Genomic DNA, 22,137 nt, shown 5'->3' with positions numbered 1-22,137 from the left:
CGGGTTTGGGTATAAAACGGGTAAATGGGTTCTGGTTCAAAGAATAATATAATATAATTCAAGTTTGCATATTGGTCCTTGTAGTTTGAGAGTGTAAATATATTTGTGTAAAAGTTTGGTTTAGGGTTAAAGTTATACATGTTTAAGTTAATTAGATATATTAAGTAAATATAATAAATACATATAATAATAATATAATAATTACTTGAAAAACGCAATAATTAAATTGATAAAATTTTCCGAGCACAAATGTGGGTTGGGTAACGGTTATGAAATGTTAGCTTGAAAAAACCAAGTTGTTACATGAGGAGGGTCACATAGCAGAAGAATAGAGAAGATGACATCTGAAGACTTCATTTATGACGGTTAAACTAAAAGACATGTTTATTATTGATTAAATTTTAAGACTTTGTAATGAATGGTTGACATTTATCTATTCCGCGGAAGGTTTTATTTAACTCTGATATATAGAACTGTGTTTATGAGTAAATCCAACGTCCAATATAGGGCACCGGGACCGGGGCCTTACAATTTGGTATCAGAGCCAGGGCCGTACCGGTAGTGCCAGGCCCCGCGAGGACACTGGACCTCTAACAGGGTGGATTATGACACTCCACATCAGTTAGGAAGGAGAACTAAGCCTTCTTTATAAGGAGGTGGATACCTTCCTCATAATAACGTGTTTTGGGCGCTTAATGGTAGTAGATGAGAGGAGAATTCCACAGTTAAACGTGCTCAGGTGGGAGTAGTATGAGGATGGGTGACCACCTGGGCAACCAAAAGCAAATCCGTGCGGCGATGGTGGTACGTCCCGACCAAAGCGGACAATATTATGGTGCGGTGGTAGCTGGGATGTTACAGATGGTATCAACCATGTTTCACTCAAGCAAGCTAAATTAAGGTAAAGTACATGATTAACCTTATGTGAAATGTAAGAATGTGTAAATAAGATAGCTTAATTACTAGAGATATGAGTATATGATTACATGAATTGTTTGATTGTCTAACTATTTAAAAGTAGAACTACCACACATGGATTCACGAAGGTAAGTGTATAGTACACGGAAATTAACGTGATCAGCTAATCACAGCTGGCCACTGTTATTACCTGTTTGCCTTACTATCCTTGTACTAAATAGTTCCTTAAGTGATGACATTTGTGTTTCCATATAAAATACGAATGGTTGGAGCTAGGAAAGTTGCGGAACAAGGGGGTCGTACTGGATGTCGTGGCAGGCCACGTATTATCCGAGAACCTTCGGTAGAACTAGTTACTAACACAAGGGAGGAAGGAAGTGCAACTGGCTGAAATCCAAGCAACAATGAAGGGTATCAACTTAAATCTGCGGTTCAGGATTCCATTGCTCAAGCTGTAGCTGCCGCAGTGAATAAACTGCATCTAGAAGGATCTGCTAGGAGCCATGCAAGGATTTCCAAGAGGTCAGGAGAGAATGGAAAGAAGGATGATGAGAGAGAGAAAGGTGACTCAAGTGAGGTTAGGTCAGTGAAAGTTGTTGACAGAAAGATAGGCCGAGGTGGGTGTAACTTCAATTCGTTCAAAGGTCGCAACCTGTCAAAGCTGACTGGTTTAGGGGATGCAATCGCTACTCTCCAGTGGATAACCAAATGGACAGGGTTATCCAAATTAGCGAATGTTGTCTTGATCAATTGGTGGGTTATTTTATCCAGTCGTTTGGTGATGAGGCTATGTTTTGGTGGAAAACTGTGGAACAGAGAAAGACCCAAGAAGAGATTAAGGCTATGAGGTGGGATGACTTGAAGGAGCTGGTGATGAAACGATGCTGATGCTGAGGTTGAGAGGGCTGAAATGAAGTTTTTGAAATAGAAGGCGGGTAAGATGAAACACCGTGAGTACGCTACTAAATTCAACCGCATGTCGAGGTTGTGCCTGACATGGTGAACACCGAGGCCAAGCGAATCAAGTGTTACATAAGAGGACTTCCACAGAACCTCCGCACAATAGTAATGACAAGTAAACCTGCTACTTTTGTCTCTACTTTCGAACTCACATAGATGGTATACAATGACCTGGCTGTGGATGATGTGGTTTTAGATGAGAAAAGAGAAAAGACATGGGCTTCTCCTGCTAAGCGGCCCGGTACTCAGATAAGGAACCCTAAAGATAAGAATCAGAAGGTATGGGAGAATAGGCCGTGTAAGACCTGCGGGAAAATGCACAGTGGCGAATGTAAGTGGGGTGCTGGCTCCAATGTGTGCCACAAATGTAAGAAATCTCATGGAGGAGAGTGTAGGCTAGGGTCAAATGCCTGTTACAAATGTGGGAAGGTGGGGCATTACGCTCATGAATGCAACACCGAGCCCACATATTACAAGTGGGGGAAGAAGGGTCATATGGCAAGAGAATGTGCCGAAGTCGGAGGAAATGGGAAGAAGGTTGCTGATCAGTCTAGGCCTAGGACCAGAGCCTACATGCTGACTCAGGAGCAAGCCAAGTAAATCCCAAATGTTTCTAGTAAATGGTATTTCCGCTTCTGTGTTGTTTGACTCAGGCTCAAATAGAAGTTTTGTAGCTACAACATTTAGTAAGTTAGCAAAAATGAAATATTGTTGTGTGCCTGAGACTTTTACCGTAGAAACAGCTAGTGTGACCTCGGTTAGGATAATGAGAATGATTAAGAATTGTAAGATAGAGTTAGAGGGACGTGAGTTCCCCGTTACCTTGTATGTTATGACCTTAGAAGGGTTCGATATGGTTTTGGTAATGGATTGGCTATCTGAGTTTGAGGCTCAGATAGTGTGTAAGAGTACGTTGATAAGGTTAAAGTCCTTGGATGGTGGTACGGTGACGGTTTATGGTGATAAAGAAAGTTCAGGGCTTAATGTTATTTCGATGATAAAAACCGAAAGTTTGTTACGACGAGGGTGCGGTGCCCTACCTGGCGTATGTTGTCAAAGCTACGGCCGAGACGAAAGAAGTGAATGATGTTCCTGTTGTGCATGACTACCCAGAAGTGTTCCCCGAGGACCTTCCGGGGTTGCCACCGGAGCAAGAAGTAGAATTCCAGATAGACTTGATACCAGAATCACAGCCCTTCGCGAAAGAACCTTAATGCCTGGCGCCGTCTGAGATGAAGGAATTGATGTCCCAACTGCAAGAACTCCTTGACAAAGGTTTTATAAGGCTGAGTGTTTCCCCGTGGGGCGCACCGGTGTTGTATGTTAATAAGAAGGATGGAAGTATGAGAATGTGTATAAACTATCGTGAGTTGAACAAGCTTACGGTAAAGAACAGATATTCGTTGCCACGGATTGATGATTTGTTTGATCAACTGCAAGGTGCGAGTTGGTTCTCATGTATAGACCTTAGATCAGGCTATCATCAGCTGAAGGTGAAGGAGGAAGACATCCCTAAGACAATGTTTCGGACACGGTATGGACACTACGAGTTCCTCGTGGTGTCGTTCGGTCTAACGAATGTTCCCGCAACATTTATGGACATGATGAATAGGGTGCGTCGGCCGATTTTAGACAAGTCAGCTATCATTTTCATTGACGATATATTGATTTATTCAAAGAGCGAGTCTGACCATGCAGAGCATCTAAGAGAAGTATTGGAGATTTTGAAGGAAGAGAAGTTGTATGCTAAGTTTTCAAAATGTGTGTTCTGGTTGCGTGAAGTACAGTTTCTAGGTCACATAATCAATCCTGAATGGATTACTGTGGACCCAGCTAAGATTGAGGCGATAATGAATTGGAAGACTCCGCAAAACCCAACTGATATACGAAGCTTCTTAGGGTTGGCTGGCTATTATAGGAGATTCATTGAGGGTTTCTCCAGATAGCCACACCGTTGACTGGAATGACCCGGAAGACTGTAGTATTCAACTGGGGTAAGTTTCAAGAGGAAGCTTTCGAGGAATTGAAGAGAAGACTGACACAAGCTCCAATCCTTTCCTTACCCGATGGTGATGAGGATTTGGTTGTTTGTACTGATGCCTCGCATCGTGGGTTAGGATGTGTGTTGATGCAACGAGGAAAAGTGATATCTTATGCGTCCAGATAGTTAAAAGTCCACGAGAGTACTTACCCGGCACATAATTTAGAGCTAGCAGTATTAGTACACGCTCTCAAGATATGGAGACATTACTTGTATGGTACTAAGTGTACTATTTACACCGACCATAAGAGTTTGACATACTTCTTTGAGCAGAAAGAGTTAAACATGAGGCAGAGAAGAGGGTTGGAGTTGATAAAGGACTATGACTGTGATATCAAGTACTATCCTGGGAAAGCTAATGTGGTCGCCGACGCGCTAAGCCGCAAGAATGAAGAAGTCATTGCAACAGTAAAGTCTTATAAGTTGATCATTAACTCAGATCTCTTCGAAGAAATCATCGAGGCGCAGTATGAGGTGCTCACCGATGAAGGGTTAATGAAGAAGGAAAGAATTATCAGACAGCAAGATGAGCTGATGGAAAACACTCATGGTGTTAAGACTAGGTTTGACCGTATGTGGATTCCACACCAAGGAAATCTTAGAGGTCGAATCCTAGATGAAGCTCACAAGTCAAGATACTTGATCCATCCAGGATCCACCAAGATGTATCAAGACCTGAAGAGAGACTATTGGTGGCCGTGTATGAAGAATGATGTAGTAGATTATATTAGTTAGTGCTTAACTTGCTTACAAGTCAAAGAAGAGCACCAGAAACCTTATGGGAAGATGCGACCACTAGAGATACCTGAATGGAAATGGGAACACATCACCATGGATTTCATAACTAAGCTACTGCGTATAGCTAAACATCATGATACAATTTGGATGATTGTGGACCGTTTGACGAAAAGTGCTCACTTTATGCCTATACGAGAGGCTATCTCGTCAAAAATGTTAGCGAATGTGTTCATAAAAGAGGTTGTGGCTAAACATGGAGTACCATTATCGATTGTGTCTGATAGAGATACTCGCTTTACTTCAAGATTCTGGAAGAAGTTCCATGAAGCTATGGGAACAAGATGAAACATCAGTACGACGTATCATCCTCAAATAGATGGGCAGTCTGAAAGGATTATTCAAACCCTTGAGGATATGCTACGTGCTTGTGTTTTAGACTTCGGCAGAAGTTGGTATGGTCATTTGCATCTTGCGTAATTCTCGTATAACAACAGTTACCATTCAAGTATTGGTATGCCACCGCTTGAGATATTATGGTAGACATTGTAAAACTCTTGTATGTTGGGGGGAGATTGGTTAGAAAGAGATTGGAAGTCTGAAAGTTGTACCAGAAACCTCTTCGATGTTCGATCAGATAAAGGCAAGAATGAAAGCTGCTCAAGATCGTCAGAAGTCCTGTGCTGATAAGCAGCGACGATCGATCGAGTTTAACGTTGGTGACAATGTGATGCTCAAGGTCTCACCTTGGAAGGGAATTATTTGTTTCAGAAAGAGAGGGAAGTTAAGTCCAAGGTACATTGGACCGTTTAAGATTGTCGGTCGTGTTGGTGAAGTAGCTTACCAGCTAGATTTACCCGAGGAGTTCGAAGGGATTCACTATACTTTTCACGTTTCTCACTTGAGAAAATGTCTAGCTGATGACAGGTCCCACGTGCCGTTAGTTGACATCGATGTTGATGAACAGTTGAACTACATCGAGCAGCCTATTGAGATAGTGGACCGTAAAGAAAAGCAGCTTCATCATAAAGTTATTCCTTTAGTGAAAGTGATATGGAAGCATCATGAGGGATCAGATGTTAATTGGTAAGTTGAAGAATAGATGCGTAAGTTTTACCTCGAATTGTTTAAGTAAGAGTTAGGTTTTTGGGACGAAACCTCTTTTAAGGGGGGTAGACTTGTAACATCCCGGAACTTCTAGGAATAATATTTAATATATTATTTATTTATGATGGAAAGTTTACTTGAGTTAGTGATAAAATAATAATATAATAAAGATGGAAGAATAAGTAGACTAATTAGATGGAATTAATTATAGACCAAAAAAGGAAAGATGGACCTTAGGTCCATGGGCTTAAAGGAGTATAGATACCCCTTAAACCCTAATCATTTCCATTTTCATCCATCTCTACACCATCAAAACATACACAAACACCCTCTACTTATCTCAGACCTAGATACAAAAAAAAGACCCAAGCTTGTTGGTGTCCGAGCGTAGCTACGAGCAAGATTAACGTCAAAACTAGATCGTGATCGTTAAAGCCAGATCATCTTAAGGTACGTTCATAACGAAAAGCTTGTTCTTTTAAGCGAGGCTCGCGTAGCAATCATAGATTTAGCAAATCCAATTTCATACTCAATAAAGGTTAAAACTTTATTGCAATCCTAGCTAGATCTTAGACGACAATATAAACGGAAATGGTTATAAGAAGGAATAATAGTAACACACTAACAATAATATACGTAATCGTAACGGGAATGATAATGATAACCATAAGAGCGATGGTTGTAGCAGCATCTAAACAAACTGAGAGGAACGAATGCATATGATAACAATGTAAACAACAATAATAATGATATAGTACATCAGCAGCTCCAGGAGTAAATAAAGAAATGAAAAGAGGAGAAAAAACATCAGACCTAAGTTCTCTGTTTGGAGTTCTTAGTCACGAGTTCTCTATCTAAGAGTTCTAGGTTACATTGAGTTCTCGGTTCATATCTGGTTCTCGGTCATGAGTTCTCTGCTGAGTTCTCTGGCTTAGAGTTCTCGGCCATTTAGTGTCATGTTGTGGACTTTGGGCCTGGTTCCCATTTGGGTCCAGCTGCGATAATGGACAGTGGGTTTGATCTAACCAAGTTTACGAGTTTATTAAGCCCATATCCTAATTTAAAACAAGGTAGCCCATCAGCATAAACTAAACGAACGAGCCTAACTTAGTAAGTACGTTGGTTAACTGAAATACCAACTTAATTAATTATACGATTACTTAACAAATATATATATTAAACAGTTAGTCGTGTACAACTAAAGAAAGGGATTACTGTTGGCTCCGAACGTAAGCGGATCTAGGTGAGTTTCTAGCCCCATTTCTTTTCAAGGTTGTGTGCATACTCGATATGATTAGTTAATACACTTACCCTAAGTGGTAAGTGTATGCTATGTGAATGTTTATGTATGATGTATGTATGATATGCGAATGTATACGAATAATGTACGTATGATATATGAATGTATACGAATGATGTATGTGTGATGTAGAAAAGATTAAGAGTATGTATGAAAGTATATAATAATGTAAAATAAAAGGAATGTATGTATGATTTGATGGTAAAAGGGTGGCAGACCCTAATAATATCTGTGAAGGTGAGTGGCAGATTCTAATAATATCTGTGAAAGAGGGTGGCAGACCCTAATAATATTTGTGAGGTTATAAGGCGAAAGGCTCTTTGAAACATATAAGTATGTATGTAAAGTAATTTTAAAATATGAAAGTACGAAAGAAAGAAAGAAAGAAAGTAAGAATGAAGGTATATACTTATGTATGTACGAACGAAAGACGAACAGGTTAAGTAAGTAATATGTATCTTCGGATACGTATAAGTAAGTGTGTGAATGTATTGTATGTTGCCTGATTAACCAAAACTCACTCAGCGTAGCTGACTTTGAGTATGCACGCAGATGAGTAGGATGAGACAGCTGACATGAGGAGGTTCAAATGGCAGAAGAATAAAGAAGCTGGCATCTGAAGACTTCATTTATGACGGTTAAACTAAAAGACATGTTTATTATTGTTTTAAATTTTAAGACTTATGTAATGAATGGTTGACATTTATCTATTCCGCGAAAGTTTATTTAACTCTGATAATTAGAACTGTGTTTATGTGTAAATTTAACGTCCAATATAGGGCACCTGGACCGGGGCCTTACATGGGGTTAGGGTTCTTGAGAGGAACCCAATTTAGGAGAGAGGAGGCACACCAAATTCTATGTGTGTGAGATTAGGTTATGATGCTAATATTTACCTTTCTTTATATACACCCAAGGGGAACCCTTTGTTAGTTAATTAAAGGTAATATGACTCATCAACAATTATCAGACTAATATATAATAATGTATAATTAAGGGAAAATTCTCTAAGTAACCTTTTTGAGGAGGAAGGAAATGAGTAATAGCTCAAAATCCCTACATATTCCCAAAATAGCCCACCAAATTTGGACTGAGGCGACGAGATCTGACGAAATCTTTAAACCAATAGAAATCTGACTAGTTAATATATTTTGAAAATCCGACGAGTTATTTGAAAATGTTGGGGACCAGTCCATATTTTCCACTAAATGTTCTTCTAAGAAAACAGTCTTGTCCGACGGTTTAATAATGTTTCATACTGGATCCCTTCAAATTCCAAAAACTTGGGAAATTGTGCCTTCAAACTCAATCTTTCAAGACGCATTTCGGGTGAATTTGTACCAAAAAGACGATCTGGTAGTTTATTTCTTATGTGTTGAAATCTAATCGACACCTACGATATTAACTTTTAATCCGTCTACACTGACAAGATTTTATATGATTCCGTCTACTCCGACATGATCGTCCAATGAATATTACTTACATTTATATTTCATATATATGTGTTTCATCTTCATCTTCCTCCTTCATACCACCCTAAACCTTCCCAAACGGTAGTCATTTACTCTTTACATGGGCTGAAAGCAGGACGTCCCGTAAAATGAGAAAAAGTAGGACTTGGAGTTTTACGGGCATAGATGAACCCGGATGTTGGGAAGTTGAAGGTTTAGGGTGGTATGAGACGGATTAATCATTGAAGGTTTAGGGTGGTATGAAGGAGGAAGATGAAGATGAAACACATATATATGAAAAATAATGTAAGTAATGTTTTTTAGAAGATCATATCGGAGTAGACGGAATCACATAAAATCTTGTCGGCGTAGATGGATTAAAAATTAATATCGTAGGTGTGGATTAGATTTCAACACATAAGAAATATACTACTAGCTCGTCTTCTTGGTACAAATTCACCTGAAAATGCGTCTTGAAAGACTGAGTTTAAAGGCACAATTTCCCAAGTTTTTGGAATTTGAAGGGATCCGGTAGAAACATTATTAAATTGTCGGACAAAACTGTTTTATTAGAAGAACATTTAGTGGAAAATATGGACTGGTCCCCCCAACATTTTCAAATAACTCTTAGGATTTTCTAAAAAAAAATTACACTTGTCAGATTTTTTTGGAAATATGTAGGGATTTTGGGCTATTTCTCACTTTCTCTCTCCTTAAAGGAGTTATCTAGGAATTTTTCCTATAATTAATTGATCTAATCTATAATATATATAAACGAAAACCCAAAAATCATACGTGTCGCGATGTGGTCGTTCCCCACTTTTTTGGAAGCCACCAAATTGTTTTATTCTTAAATGAAAGCTTCTCATGCATTTGACCCGAATTCATGGGTATGGGTCTCAACAAACCTAGATAGCCCTTAAACAGGTTATAACATCTCATTATATTAAAAACTAATCTCATCAAATATTTAATATGAAAAAACCTATAAGATAGAAATATACTAAAAATTAATATCCATTTAAAAAATATTATTTATAATTAAAAAAAAATTTTATAGTAAATAAAATAAGTGGGTCATAGGTCTCACTAAACCCTTATAACTTTTAAACCGGGTATAACATCTCATTTATTTGTGAAACTCTTTTATCATCAACTTCTAAGTATATTATTAACTTTCTTACAATAAATAAAATTAAAATCCAAAAAAAATATAAATATTATAATCGAATAATGTAAAACAACATATGAGGATGCAAATAAATTACAATACATGTTCCGCGCAAAAAAAAGGAAAAGGATAAAAAACTATAGAACTAAGAATCTCAATCTTAAATATATATAAACGAAATCCTTAAATGCTCTCTGATTGCTTCTTAAAGGATTAAAAACTATAGAACTAAAAATCTTAATCTTAAATATATATATATATATATATATATATATATATATATATATTATTTATAATTAAAAAAAAATTTATAGTAAATAAAATAAGTGGGTCATAGGTCTCACTAAACCCTTATAACTTTTAAACCGGGTATAACATCTCATTTATTTGTGAAACTCTTTTATCATCAACTTCTAAGTATATTATTAACTTTCTTACAATAAATAAAATTAAAATCCAAAAAAAATATAAATATTATAATCGAATAATGTAAAACAACATATGAGGATGCAAATAAATTACAATACATGTTGCGCGCAAAAAAAAGGAAAAGGATAAAAAACTATAGAACTAAGAATCTCAATCTTAAATATATATAAACGAAATCCTTAAATGCTCTCTGATTGCTTCTTAAAGGATTAAAAACTATAGAACTAAAAATCTTAATCTTAAATATATATATATATATATATATATATATATATATATATATATATATATATATATATATATATATATATATATATATAAACGAAATCATTAAATGCTTTATGGTTGATTCTTACATTCTCTTAAGCCAACAGATTGTTTTATTTATAAATGAAGGCTTCTCATGCATTTAACCGGAATTCACAGGTATAGGTATCACTAAACCCAGATAACATTAAACGTGTTATAACATCTCATTATATTAAAAAATAATCTCATCTTGATATGAAAATCTTATAAAATAGAGATATACTAAAAATTAATATACAATTTTTTAAAGAAAAAAATATTTTTTATATTAAGTAACAATTTTATAGTAAAAAAAATAAGCGGGTCATGAGTTTTACCAAACCCATAGCTTTTAAATGGCTTATAACATCTCATTTATTTGTGAAACTCTTTCATCACCAAACCCTAAGTATATTATTAACATTCTTACAATAAATAAAATTAAAATCCAAAAAATATAAATATTAGACATGAAAAAGAAACCCAACCCTCATAATACGGGGATAAAAACTAGTATTATATAAATGATAATGATGATCATATATATATATATATATATATATATATATATATATATATATCATGAGATAACTTTTTTAAAATTGAGAACTATGAGAACCAATTTGAACCTTAAAAAGCACAAAAATAAAAAAATCATAAAATAAAAAAAAACACAAAAATCAAAAAAGTAACAAACCAAAATTCTTATTTTATCATTCCGGTTTCATAAAAAAAACTCGGTTTAGCTAAATTATATACACATATGTATAATGTATGCATATATGTACATTTACATATTTTTTTAGTACACGTGTATAATTTAAAATAAATGATACTGTACATATGTGTATATTACGTAACTAAAGATTATATAAAATTATATATGTGTATAATACGACGTTTTTATTTATTTATTTTTTATTTTTTAATGAAACTTGAAGGAAATATAAAAATTGTGGTTTTTTTTACTTTTTTAAAATTTTTATTATTTTTTGTTTTATGATTTTTTAAGATTTTTTTAAAGGTGTTTTTTTGGTCCTAAATGGTTCTCAAAGTTCTCAATTTGCAATGGGTTCTCTTAGTATAATAGGGTTCAAATAAAAAGAAAGAGTTTCCTAAGAATGATAAGAACCAACAAATTTTTGACAAGTGACATTACAACATATGGTTAAAGAACATTTTTAGAAACTATACCGGTTATAGTGGTGAAAGAGTAATTCTAGGAAACTATGTCGTTTTCAGTAATTTTAAATCTCAACCATTGATTGATATTATCCAAGGGCTATGATTTATTCATAGTCTAAAATTACTAAAAACGACATAGTTTTCTAGAATTACTCTTTACCACTATAACCGACATAGTTTCTAAAAATGTTCTTTAACCATATGTTGTAATGCCACTTGTTAAAAATCTGTTGGCTTTTACCATTCTTAGGAAACTCCTTATTCTTATTCGAGTTTTTTTTTTGTTCTATAATTTTATTTTTATTTTTTGTTAAGAAAAATGTTTTTTTGGTCTAAAATAGTTATCAAAGTTTTCAATTTCAAAATAGTTCTCACATGTTCCTAATTCATTATATTTATTCTTACATGTATTTAAATTAAATCAAAAATTATTTTGATAAGTGTTACCTTGAATATTGAAGTTGCGTTATTGTAGGGACTTGGGACTTTGAATTCGTAGTGTATGTAAATAACTTTAATTTGGAAAATAAATTAAATTCTAAAAGGATTACTTGTCTAAATTCAAATATTTATTATTCCGTGTCAAAAGGCGGTTAACACTTGATTTTACAATTACTTTTTTTAATTACTGGAAAACTAGTTGTGCCTCAATGATAGAGCATTTACTTTATAAGTGAGAGGTATGAGCTTCAAACCTTATCATCACCAATTTAAATAGGAGATATGAGGGATGATCCTGGGTTGCCAGGGTTCGAATCCTGATCTCACCCGGTTTTACCGGCCCCTCGCTGTCGTGCCATTGGCGGGCGTGGGGGTCGGGTTTTATCCGTGGAATCCCTCAATAGGTGGACCGCTAGGGGCTCCGTCCGTCCGGACTAGTGGCCGGCTCGGGCTACCTTTAGCCAATGGGGGCCGCGTACAGAGTACCCGGCGTTACTTAGTTGGTCGTTAAAAAAATATGGTTGTACCAAATATAACGAGTCAAATATGGCGGTTTAATTTAACCACCAAATGAGACGGTGTATCAAGTTATCAAATATCGTCTATCAAATATGGCGGTTTAAGTAACTCATTTAATTTAAAAAAAGTCAAAATTTCAGTTTTAATTCTCAAATATGGCGGTTGCCAAAAAAAACCCCGCCTTATAGTGTTTTTTTACTAGTGGGTGTGTTTTGTGTCGCTGGAATTGGAATCTTGATTTCATTTTGGTGTGTTCGGTCAAACAATTGTAATTGGAATTGAAATTCAGTTCCTTCAAATTCATTTAAATTAAGGAATTCAAAATCCTTCCAAAATGTGGAGGAATTCAAGGTAATTAATTGGATTCTTTTGTCGAGATTTTTTTTTTAATTTTAACGAGGACAACGAATAAAACATTTTAGTTTTTTTTTTATTTTTTGTATTTTATATATATTTTGAGTTATGAATTTTTTATTATTATTTTTGAATATTTTTAGGGGTTTTGGTCTTAATAGAAAACTTATAAAAAATTCAAAAAAAAATAATAAAAAAATCATAACTATTAATGTAAATAAATAAAAAATTTAAAATAACTAAAATGTTTTCGCCTTTATCCTTGTTAAAAAAAACGATTCCTATTTATTTGTCAAACGAACACATTTAGGAGTGTAATTGAATTTTAATTCCCTCAAATTCAAATTCCTATTGGAATGTTCATATTCCAAAACCAATGCATTCAAATTCCAAATCCTATGCAAATTTTAATTCCAATTCCAATTCCATTCTGTGAAACAAACCCGCCCATAGTCTCCTAGTTATCCTTTTACCAACAAACTTAGTCCCTTTTTTAAATATCTTATTTGGTAGTTGGTCCAATGGGCCTCCGTGTTCGGGCCTGACCTTTATGGGATTGGGCCTCATATTCATAGGTAGGCTCTTCACTCTTTTATACGTTAACATTTCATTAACTATATTTAGGTAAACGATTCTTAATTATATTTCGTTCTGCTTGCGGTGCACGTATATAATGTATATATGTGTGGACCCTCGGGTGGAAAAAAAGTGAAATTGCACTAATTTGGACGTTATTTTATTATAACTCGTGAAAATAACGTTAAAAGTGGCGGGAGATTAATCAGATATCATGTGGTGACGTTGATAGCCGAAAGACAATGTTACATGCACCAATCGGCGGTGTCCCGGTGGTTGAGTGTCATGTGACTTATTTCCAAAGCTTGATGCGAAAATACTATCGAGTCGAGGTCTCACCGGAATCAACCTCTTTATTCATAAACGGTAGAGGAAAGGCTGTCTACATCTTACCCTCCTCAGACCCTACCATAGCTAGACTATTGGTGGGATATACTGAGTACGATGATGAGGAGGTTGATGATGATGATTCTTAGAGCATCTACATCAAGACCTTGGATCAAAAGTTTGAATACACATGGCAACGACAAATTAATGATGCAATCATATGGCATTGATGTAGAGCTAAAGTTTGATTGGTGTAGTTTGAATCTGCAAACTTGCAACACACAAGGGATGGTGGGTCCATTTTCCCACCCTCTCACATGGATATATACATATATATTATATATAAGGTATTAATAATATTTTAATGAGGTTTGTAAATGTTTGTTGTTGTGACAGAAAGTTTGGGTTTTTGGAAAAAAAGTTTGAAATTTGATGTGGCTTTGATGTGTCGGTTTGTGAAGGGTTGTTGTTGTGGATGCTCTTAATTATATTAGAGCATCCACAACAACAAACATCCACAAACCGCCACATAATAGCCACATCAAATTTCAAACTTTTCTAAAAAACCCCAACATTTTCTACAACAACAAACCTTCACAAACCTTATTAAAATATATTATAATTATATATATATATATATATATATAATATGTATATATGCATGTGAGAGAGAGAAAGGGGTGGCCCCACAAAAATGCTCTTACACTTAATTAAAAAAAAATGCTCAATACACCTAGGATATGTGGGCTTGTTTGGTGGTGTTGGTTCATAGGCAACCCAAGTGGCCACACAAACGGTTATATAAATATTGCTTCAATTCGAATCCTATGCGAATGGCACGTGCATGCACATTGGATGAAAGAAAATTTATAAAAATCATTATTTAATCAGAATTATAATATGCTACACGGAAGTGGCAGCTTAGTTTAATCTGATTTACAAACGTGAGAATCAACATGTCTTGGAATCTTTTGATTAATATATTATCCCTTGTTCCTCACCCTCTATATGTAAAACTTAAACTGTATGTATGTGTGAAAGAGAGAGATGGAAGAAATGATTATTGTGCCTAGAAGAAAGCTGGGATCACAAGGCTTTGAGGTCTCAGCAATTGGTTTGGGATGTATGGGCATGTCCCCCTTACACGGGTCCTCCAAGTCTGCGGAACAAATGATTGAAGTCATACATGCAGCCATTGAATCAGGCATCACATTACTAGATACCTCAGATCTCTACGGTCATCACACGAACAATAATATTATTGGCAAGGTCAGTGATCTTAGTATCTTAAATACATTTTCTAATGTTAAGTGTTATTAACTTTGAAACAATAATGTGTCAAAGTCAACCAACAGGCTTTGGAGGGGTAGATGAGACATAAAGTGCAACTGGCCACCAAATTTGGGATCAAGTCACTGTCGGGTGATACCGGGATGGTGGTATGTGGTGATCCTGCATATGCTAAATAAGCTTGCAACGCAAGCTTGAAACAATTTGGAATCGACTGCATTGACTTGTTTTATGTTCATCGTGTTGATACCAAAGTCCCTATTGAACTAACGGTAATCCTGTTTAACTTAACTGTTAAATCGTGTAACATGAACATGGCCTGCTTAATCCATTTATCAAAACGTATCAAACGGGTTGATAGGTAATAATCAAGTTGTAAACATGCTAATCATGTTGATATGCTGTAAAAAAGCGAGTTAAACAGGTCATACGTACGGTTACTAGGTCTACGTACTTGTTTATTATAGGGGTTGGCGTGTGCGTGATGTTTAACAAAACGGGTTAAACATGTCAACCAAAACATGACCCATATTTTTATTCGTGTCAAAGACATCAACCCTAACACACCTATATTTAAAATCGTGTAACTATAACACGGCCCATTTTTTTATTCGTGTCAAAACCATAAACCATACCACACCACACTTAAAACTGTTTAACCCAACACGAGCCCTTTAATCCATTTATCTAAATGTGTCAAATGAGTTAGCGGGTAACAATCAAGTCGTAAATTATTAATCGGGTTGGTGGGTTGTCAAAAAATGGGTCAAAAGTCAGCCGGCATGTTTAAATAAATAGGTTGGTGGTTCGACATGCATGTTTAACAAATGTGTTAAACAAGTCAATGTGAACACGGTCCATTTAATTAAACATGTAAACCCATCCACCACCCGTTTTATACAGGTTAGATGTGTCAACCCCAGACCTGCTGGTTGTTTTTGGGTCGTGTCTGACATTCCGGTGCTAGGTGGGAGCATTGAAGGAACTAGTTGAAGAAGGCAAGATAAAATACATAGGTCTTTCTAAAGCTTCACCAGAAACCATCAGACGTGCACATGCGGTTCATCCAATAACCGCGGTCCAGCTAGAGTGGTCGCTGTGGACAAGAGATGCTGAGGAAGAAGTGATTCCCACCTGCAGGTAACTGTCGGGTTTTAATAAATGTTATATTTAACAGAATATTACGTTGAATCGCCTTTCCAAACCCGTGTTTGTAGAGAACTAGGAATCGGAATAGTCCCGTTCAGTCCTCTAGGAAAGGGATTCTTTTCAACCGGTCCAAAGGTGGTCGAGAACTTTGCAAGCAACGACTTCCGAAGGGTATGTAACTATAGTTTAGACGTTTAGTTATTGGTAATAGATTTTGGATGACTTACTAACTACCAGTTTGATCTGTTCCCGTTTGATCTAAGTTAGGCTTGTATATAAATGAAATGAATGTGAATGAACGATGTTTATGTTCGTTAGTCTACATTATCTGAACAAATGACTGAACACGAATGTGTTATTCTTATTCTTGTTTGTTCGTTAAGAAAATAATGGTATTTGTGTTCGTTTATGGTATAAATGAACAGTTCAGAATGTAAATGATCATGAGCATAACTATGCAAACACTAATTAAAAGTAAATGTGAACATCAACGTGTTGGCACTAAAAAGTTAATAAAACAAGACTAAATTGTAATGGTGATAATGTAATCTCATAAAACTAGATGAAACTATAATGGACAAAAAAATAATTAATGAATATATAAACAGACGTGCTTAAAAAAATGTAAACTAACGGACAAACAAACTTAAGTGATTGAACGTTCACAAACAGAGACGAATGAACGAGACATGTGTTCACGTTCGTTTAACTATATATAGAAAATTGTAGACATTTGTTCATTTTAATGAATAAACAAAATTCCCGTCGAACGATTCTCAAATAGTTTCTTCAACGTTTGGTTTGTTTACTAGCCTTATCTAAATTCATATTGGCCCATTGATTCCATTTAAAGCAACAACCATCCAAACTGACTCATTTGGCTTATAAAAAGATATGATTTTAAACAATGAAATTTAGACTCTTTATATTGGTTAAAGACTGGTTTATAAAACACATTGCTTTTTACAGTCTACCAAAATTTCAAGGTGAAAATCTGGAGCACAGTAAGATAGTGTTTGAGAGGGTAAATGAAATGGCTAGAAAGAAGCGATGCACGGCGTCTCAGCTAGCACTCGCATGGCTCCTGCACCAAGGGGAAGATGTCTGTCCCATACCTGGCACGACCAAAATCGAGAACCTTAAGCAAAACATTGGATCAGTTTTTGTAAAACTAACGTCAGAAGACATGTTGGAACTTGAATCGATTGCTGCATCGGTTAAAGGCGAAAGGTATTCGCCTGCTGTAATGCAAGATACTTGGAAGTATGCAAACACTCCACCGTTTTCATCTTGGCAAGCTGCTTGAGTGACGGTTCATACGCAAAGTCATAAAAAACGTTACATGGTTTAAGTTTCTAAAGTGCTCGACTGTTCGGGTTTTCAAATTAGCTTACTTATTTGCCAACCACTGTCCTGAAACGCGAAATTATGACCAAATAATTATCGGTATCGAAATATTTTGCTGAAATTAAGTTTTTGTGCATACATGGTCTCAGGTTCATACACTGTTGAACTTGTTGTTGTAAAACTTGGTGATCAAACAATTGAATATGAATAACAAGAATTGAATAAGATAACAATGATGTTAAACGAATTCTTTGATTATTGTGATTTGTCTGATACAAATTAAAGGGATTGATGAGGGTATATATAAACCCTACCAATCAATACAGTCGCGACGTTTAACAATAACCGTTTCAATCTGTTTACAATATTGACCCTAACCTATTTACATTGACACTTTTAACCCTAAACTAACTTTAAACTAATGACAAACAAACCCTTATAACTTATAATACAACTAATATTTTGTTTAACTTCAATACTCCCCCTTAAACTAAATATAGTTCAAATGAGGTCTTCATTCTTCAATATCTTCTATAACAGAGTTGGTTCCTCGTCCTCCTCGTGGATCAGATTCGACTCCTCCTTCTTTTCCCATGTTGGACATTCATTTTTGTAATGCCCAAGTTCATGACACTTGTGACACCGTATGTGACGCTTGTCCTGTTGTACTCGGCCATCGCCTCGACTTCTATCGGACCCCCGACCTTTTCCTTGGCCACGACCAAAGCCCTCCCGATATGAGTTCCCACAACCGCAATGCTCACATTTATGGTGTTTGCTCATTTCCTTTTCATTCGTTTCAGTGAATAGAAGTTTACCTGACACGTCTTCCTCCTTAGTTTGCTTCTTAGTGCGTTCCTCGAAAGCCTTCAATCTCCCAACTGCTTCTTGGAACGACATCGTATTAAGATTTGCAAACTGTTCGATCGCTGCTACTATCTGAATGTATTTTTCTGGTACAGACCCCAAAAGCTTTCGAACTAATCTTTTATCATCCAAAGTGTGCCCAAGACTACTTGCTTGTGATGCGATTTGACTAATCTTTTCGGCATAAACATCGAGTGATTCGTTAACATTCATCTTTAATGATTCAAAATCTGACTCGAGTGTTTCAATGTGTGCTTGTTTAACTATATCAATCCCCACGTGTCGAACCTTTAATGCATCCCAAATATCTTTTGCTGAAGTAAGATTTGCAATTTGCAAAACCATATTTTCTGGAAGTGCTTGATATAGTAATGCAATTGCCATATTATTTTTCTTTTCAACCACTTCCGCTTCTGTTTCTGCATTTGGTTCCACTACTTCCCAAATTCCATGGACATTAAAAATTGCTCGAATCCTTACAGCCCAAATTGTGTAATTTGTGGAATTTAGAATTAGACATTGGAAAGTCATTGACGTTCCTCCTTTCTTAATCGCAACCGGTTCTTTGTTAGATGATTCGTCCCCCATAGTGCGTGCCTACTTTCTATTCTAAACTAATAAACCATTATACTAAAAAACTTTCCTTATCTTCCCACAAGTACTAATCAAATATGATAATACTTGTACAATATTTAAGAAAACAAAACCTGGTTATCCTTTTGGTTCCTAATCTGATCAAACCCGCTTCGCTGTTGAAAGTCAAACCCGCTTGCTGTTGACGCCAATCCCGCCAATCTGCCGTTGACAATCAATCCCGCTTCTCCGCCGTTGATCACGATTCCCCTTAACCAAAAACCTTACCGTTTGTTTCTTTTCTTATCAATTTATTTTCTACTATTCTGAATTTGTAGAAAACAAAACCAAAATACTTAAAACCATTTAATCCTCTAATTCTTTACACAATAACAAATTGTATGATGAAAACATACAACAAAAACCACTATTTTTTTATGATGGCGCCCTTAAACCAACAAAACTTTCTGCCCTTTTTTTTTATAATCCACCGAATATGAATTCTATATTGAGAATTCCAAACCAAAGTGCAGAAACATATAACTTTTGATTCCTCCTGTTGGTTTTCTTAATAAGACAAACAAAATTTTGAATTTTCTTTCTTCGATGAAACAACCAACCATTGAAATAAATTTATTTGATGATGGTCTCCAAACCAATACCAGTAATTTTATGCCTTCTCCAATCCACCACCGAAATCAACAACCAATTTTTCTATTCTTTTATTCGTGAATTGAATAAACCCCGATTTCAATTATCGATGATCAACAACCCCAATCAATTACCGATTTCGTCAATTCTCAATCAGTTGTTAAGGTCAATCTGATGATGAAAACAAGTCACCCCAATCTGTTCTGAATCAATTTCTTGATTCGATTTCAACCGGCAATTCTATTAAATCCTCCTTGTCCATCCCTTACCGATTTCTTAATAACCGCCGACGATTGATTTATGTTGATGTTAATGGCCTTTCCCAGAATGATTGAAAAAACTGCTCTGATGCCACTGTTGTAAAACTTGGTGATCAAACAATTGAATATCAATAACAAGAATTGAATAAGATAACAATGATGTTAAACGAATTCTTTGATTATTGTGATTTGTCTGATACAAATTAAAGGGATTGATGAGGGTATATATAAACCCTACCAATCAATACAGTCGCGAAGTTTAACAATAACCGTTTCAATCTGTTTACAACATTGACCCTAACCTATTTACATTGACACTTTTAACCTTAAACTAACTTTAAAGTAATAACAAACAAACCCTTATAACTTATAATACAACTAATATTTTGTTTAACTTCAATACTTGTGCTAACTGAAACAAGTCGGTCAGCTTTAGATTCATTTTGGTACATGTTCAGTTTTGGATGTTTGTTGTTTCTATGGTACACTGTTGGGTCCGATTTGGAAGTGGGAACCGGTGGTTCCAACTTTTCAATATGTATATATACTTTTCAATGTTTCGAGTATCTTTATGACAGGGTAGGGCAATGTTTTCAGACCTGCCCCTGACGTCGACCGGGACGCCTTACCGGGTTAATGGTTGGACAGACCTGGGAGGGTGGACCGGTGTTGACCCTGATGACGTCATAAAAATAATATATATATATATATATATATATATATATATAAATATATAATATACATATATGTTTAGGTTCATTTCAGAAGTGATTTTAGAGTGAGAAGTGCGAGAAATTATTTTAACCAATCACAATTTTACATTTTTATGTTATGCATAATTAATTGGAGAGCATGTTGGTAAAGTTTCTAGTTTGTTTTATTTGGTAAGTAATAAACTCTTTAGGAAGTTTCATATCATAGTTTTTTTTATCTTTATTTATATTACTAGGATAGTACCCGTGTTACACACGGGTTGAAAATACATGACGTGAGATCGAAGACTCACTCAAAAATAAACCGAATACAACTAGTTAGATAGCGGTAAGCAGGTATCGAACACAGGGAGTTTGTGGAAAGTATATTACTAAGTAGTTTTATAATTAAACTATATTAAACTAAATGCAAAAATTAACTTCAATGAGTTGGTTGTTTGGTTTTGATTAACGACAATAACTAAAACAATAAACGAGCTTTAAACAATATAAGAAAGAATGCTCTCTCCCGATTTAAGGTTTTCAATAATGATAAAGTTACGTTTACTTGAGGGATGAACTACATAAACATAGTTCGTGAAAATGCGTTTGACAGTGATAAAAGAGGACTAAGTACTTGAATTATGAAAACGCAAGGTTGTCACTCAATAATCAGTTTTATATAGATAACCCCAATTCTCTTATACTAAATCCTGATTGCCTATGGCACCGAGAACGGATAATCAAGAACACGGATTTACACTATATTAACAATTACTAATCAAAATCATAATCACCATAGTAATTTAATCATAGAATCAAAACACTATCCCACAAATAACATAAACGAATAACAAGTAATCAATTGAAACTCTTACAATTCGGGAGAGAACATAAAGATGATTAGCCACTCATAGTTTGATTAAACATCACATCCATTAAGAAATCGAATGAATAATAAACCCAAATGATTGACTATAATCACAAAAGTCTTGTTCTCAATCTCCAAAATTCGTCTCTTGCTTTTTTAGAATGAAAGATAATGAAAAGTCTAGCCAAAAACCGATTGAAATAAGAAAATAAAATGGCATTTACAACATGAACCGTGGCCCACGGTTCACACCGTGGGTCACGGTGTAGTTCATCTTCAGCTGGACCGTGGCCCACGGTTGAACCGTGGGTCACGGTGGTCTTCACGATGCGACAGAGTGCCACGGTACGGTGGCCTCTGTCGTTTCTTCAATATTGGACCGTGGCTCACGGTGGTGACCGTGGGCCACGGTTGACTTTGACCTTGCCTTCCCGTTTTCACTTCATTTGACCTCTCTCGCGTCTTCGACTCATTCGGTTGCCTCGGTATACTCCATAATAGCCCTAGAACCTCCTTTGAGCCTACAATTCACCAATCATACCGTAGTTATCTAATTCCACAAAATAAACAAATTCAAATCATAATTATTACGGTTTAAAATCAATTAAGGGTTGTCCCATGGACCACCCGTCACA

At 35.6% G+C, this 22,137-nt stretch overlaps 1 protein-coding gene and 1 pseudogene across 2 annotated transcripts; one reads left to right on the top strand and one right to left on the bottom strand.

Moving 5' to 3' along the window:
- Nucleotides 1-14,591: 14,591 nt before the first annotated feature.
- Nucleotides 14,592-17,549, top strand: LOC143529761 (auxin-induced protein PCNT115-like; annotated as a pseudogene). The gene is made up of 5 exons (XR_013134719.1): nucleotides 14,592-15,071; nucleotides 15,158-15,364; nucleotides 16,060-16,232; nucleotides 16,310-16,438; nucleotides 17,211-17,549. The product of XR_013134719.1 is annotated as an auxin-induced protein PCNT115-like (transcript).
- Nucleotides 17,550-18,119: 570 nt separating this feature from the next.
- On the bottom strand, nucleotides 18,120-19,043 carry LOC143529748 (uncharacterized). The gene has a single exon (XM_077025471.1). The coding sequence runs from the start codon at nucleotides 19,041-19,043 to the stop codon at nucleotides 18,120-18,122; it is 924 nt and encodes a 307-aa protein (XP_076881586.1).
- Nucleotides 19,044-22,137: the final 3,094 nt, after the last annotated feature.

Source organism: Bidens hawaiensis, unplaced genomic scaffold (genome assembly GCF_021521415.1).
Source record: "Bidens hawaiensis isolate Kalapana, Puna unplaced genomic scaffold, B.hawaiensis_p1.1 tig00008656_1, whole genome shotgun sequence".
Taxonomy (NCBI): Eukaryota; Viridiplantae; Streptophyta; class Magnoliopsida; order Asterales; family Asteraceae; genus Bidens; species Bidens hawaiensis.
Note: the sequence above shows the minus strand (reverse complement) of the source record. Positions and strands in the feature narration are given on the sequence as shown.

What these genes read in the sequence shown, in the direction of transcription:
- LOC143529748 (XM_077025471.1), bottom strand. Translation starts at nt 19,043, where the DNA reads ATGGGGGACGAATCATCTAACAAAGAACCGGTTGCGATTAAGAAAGGA.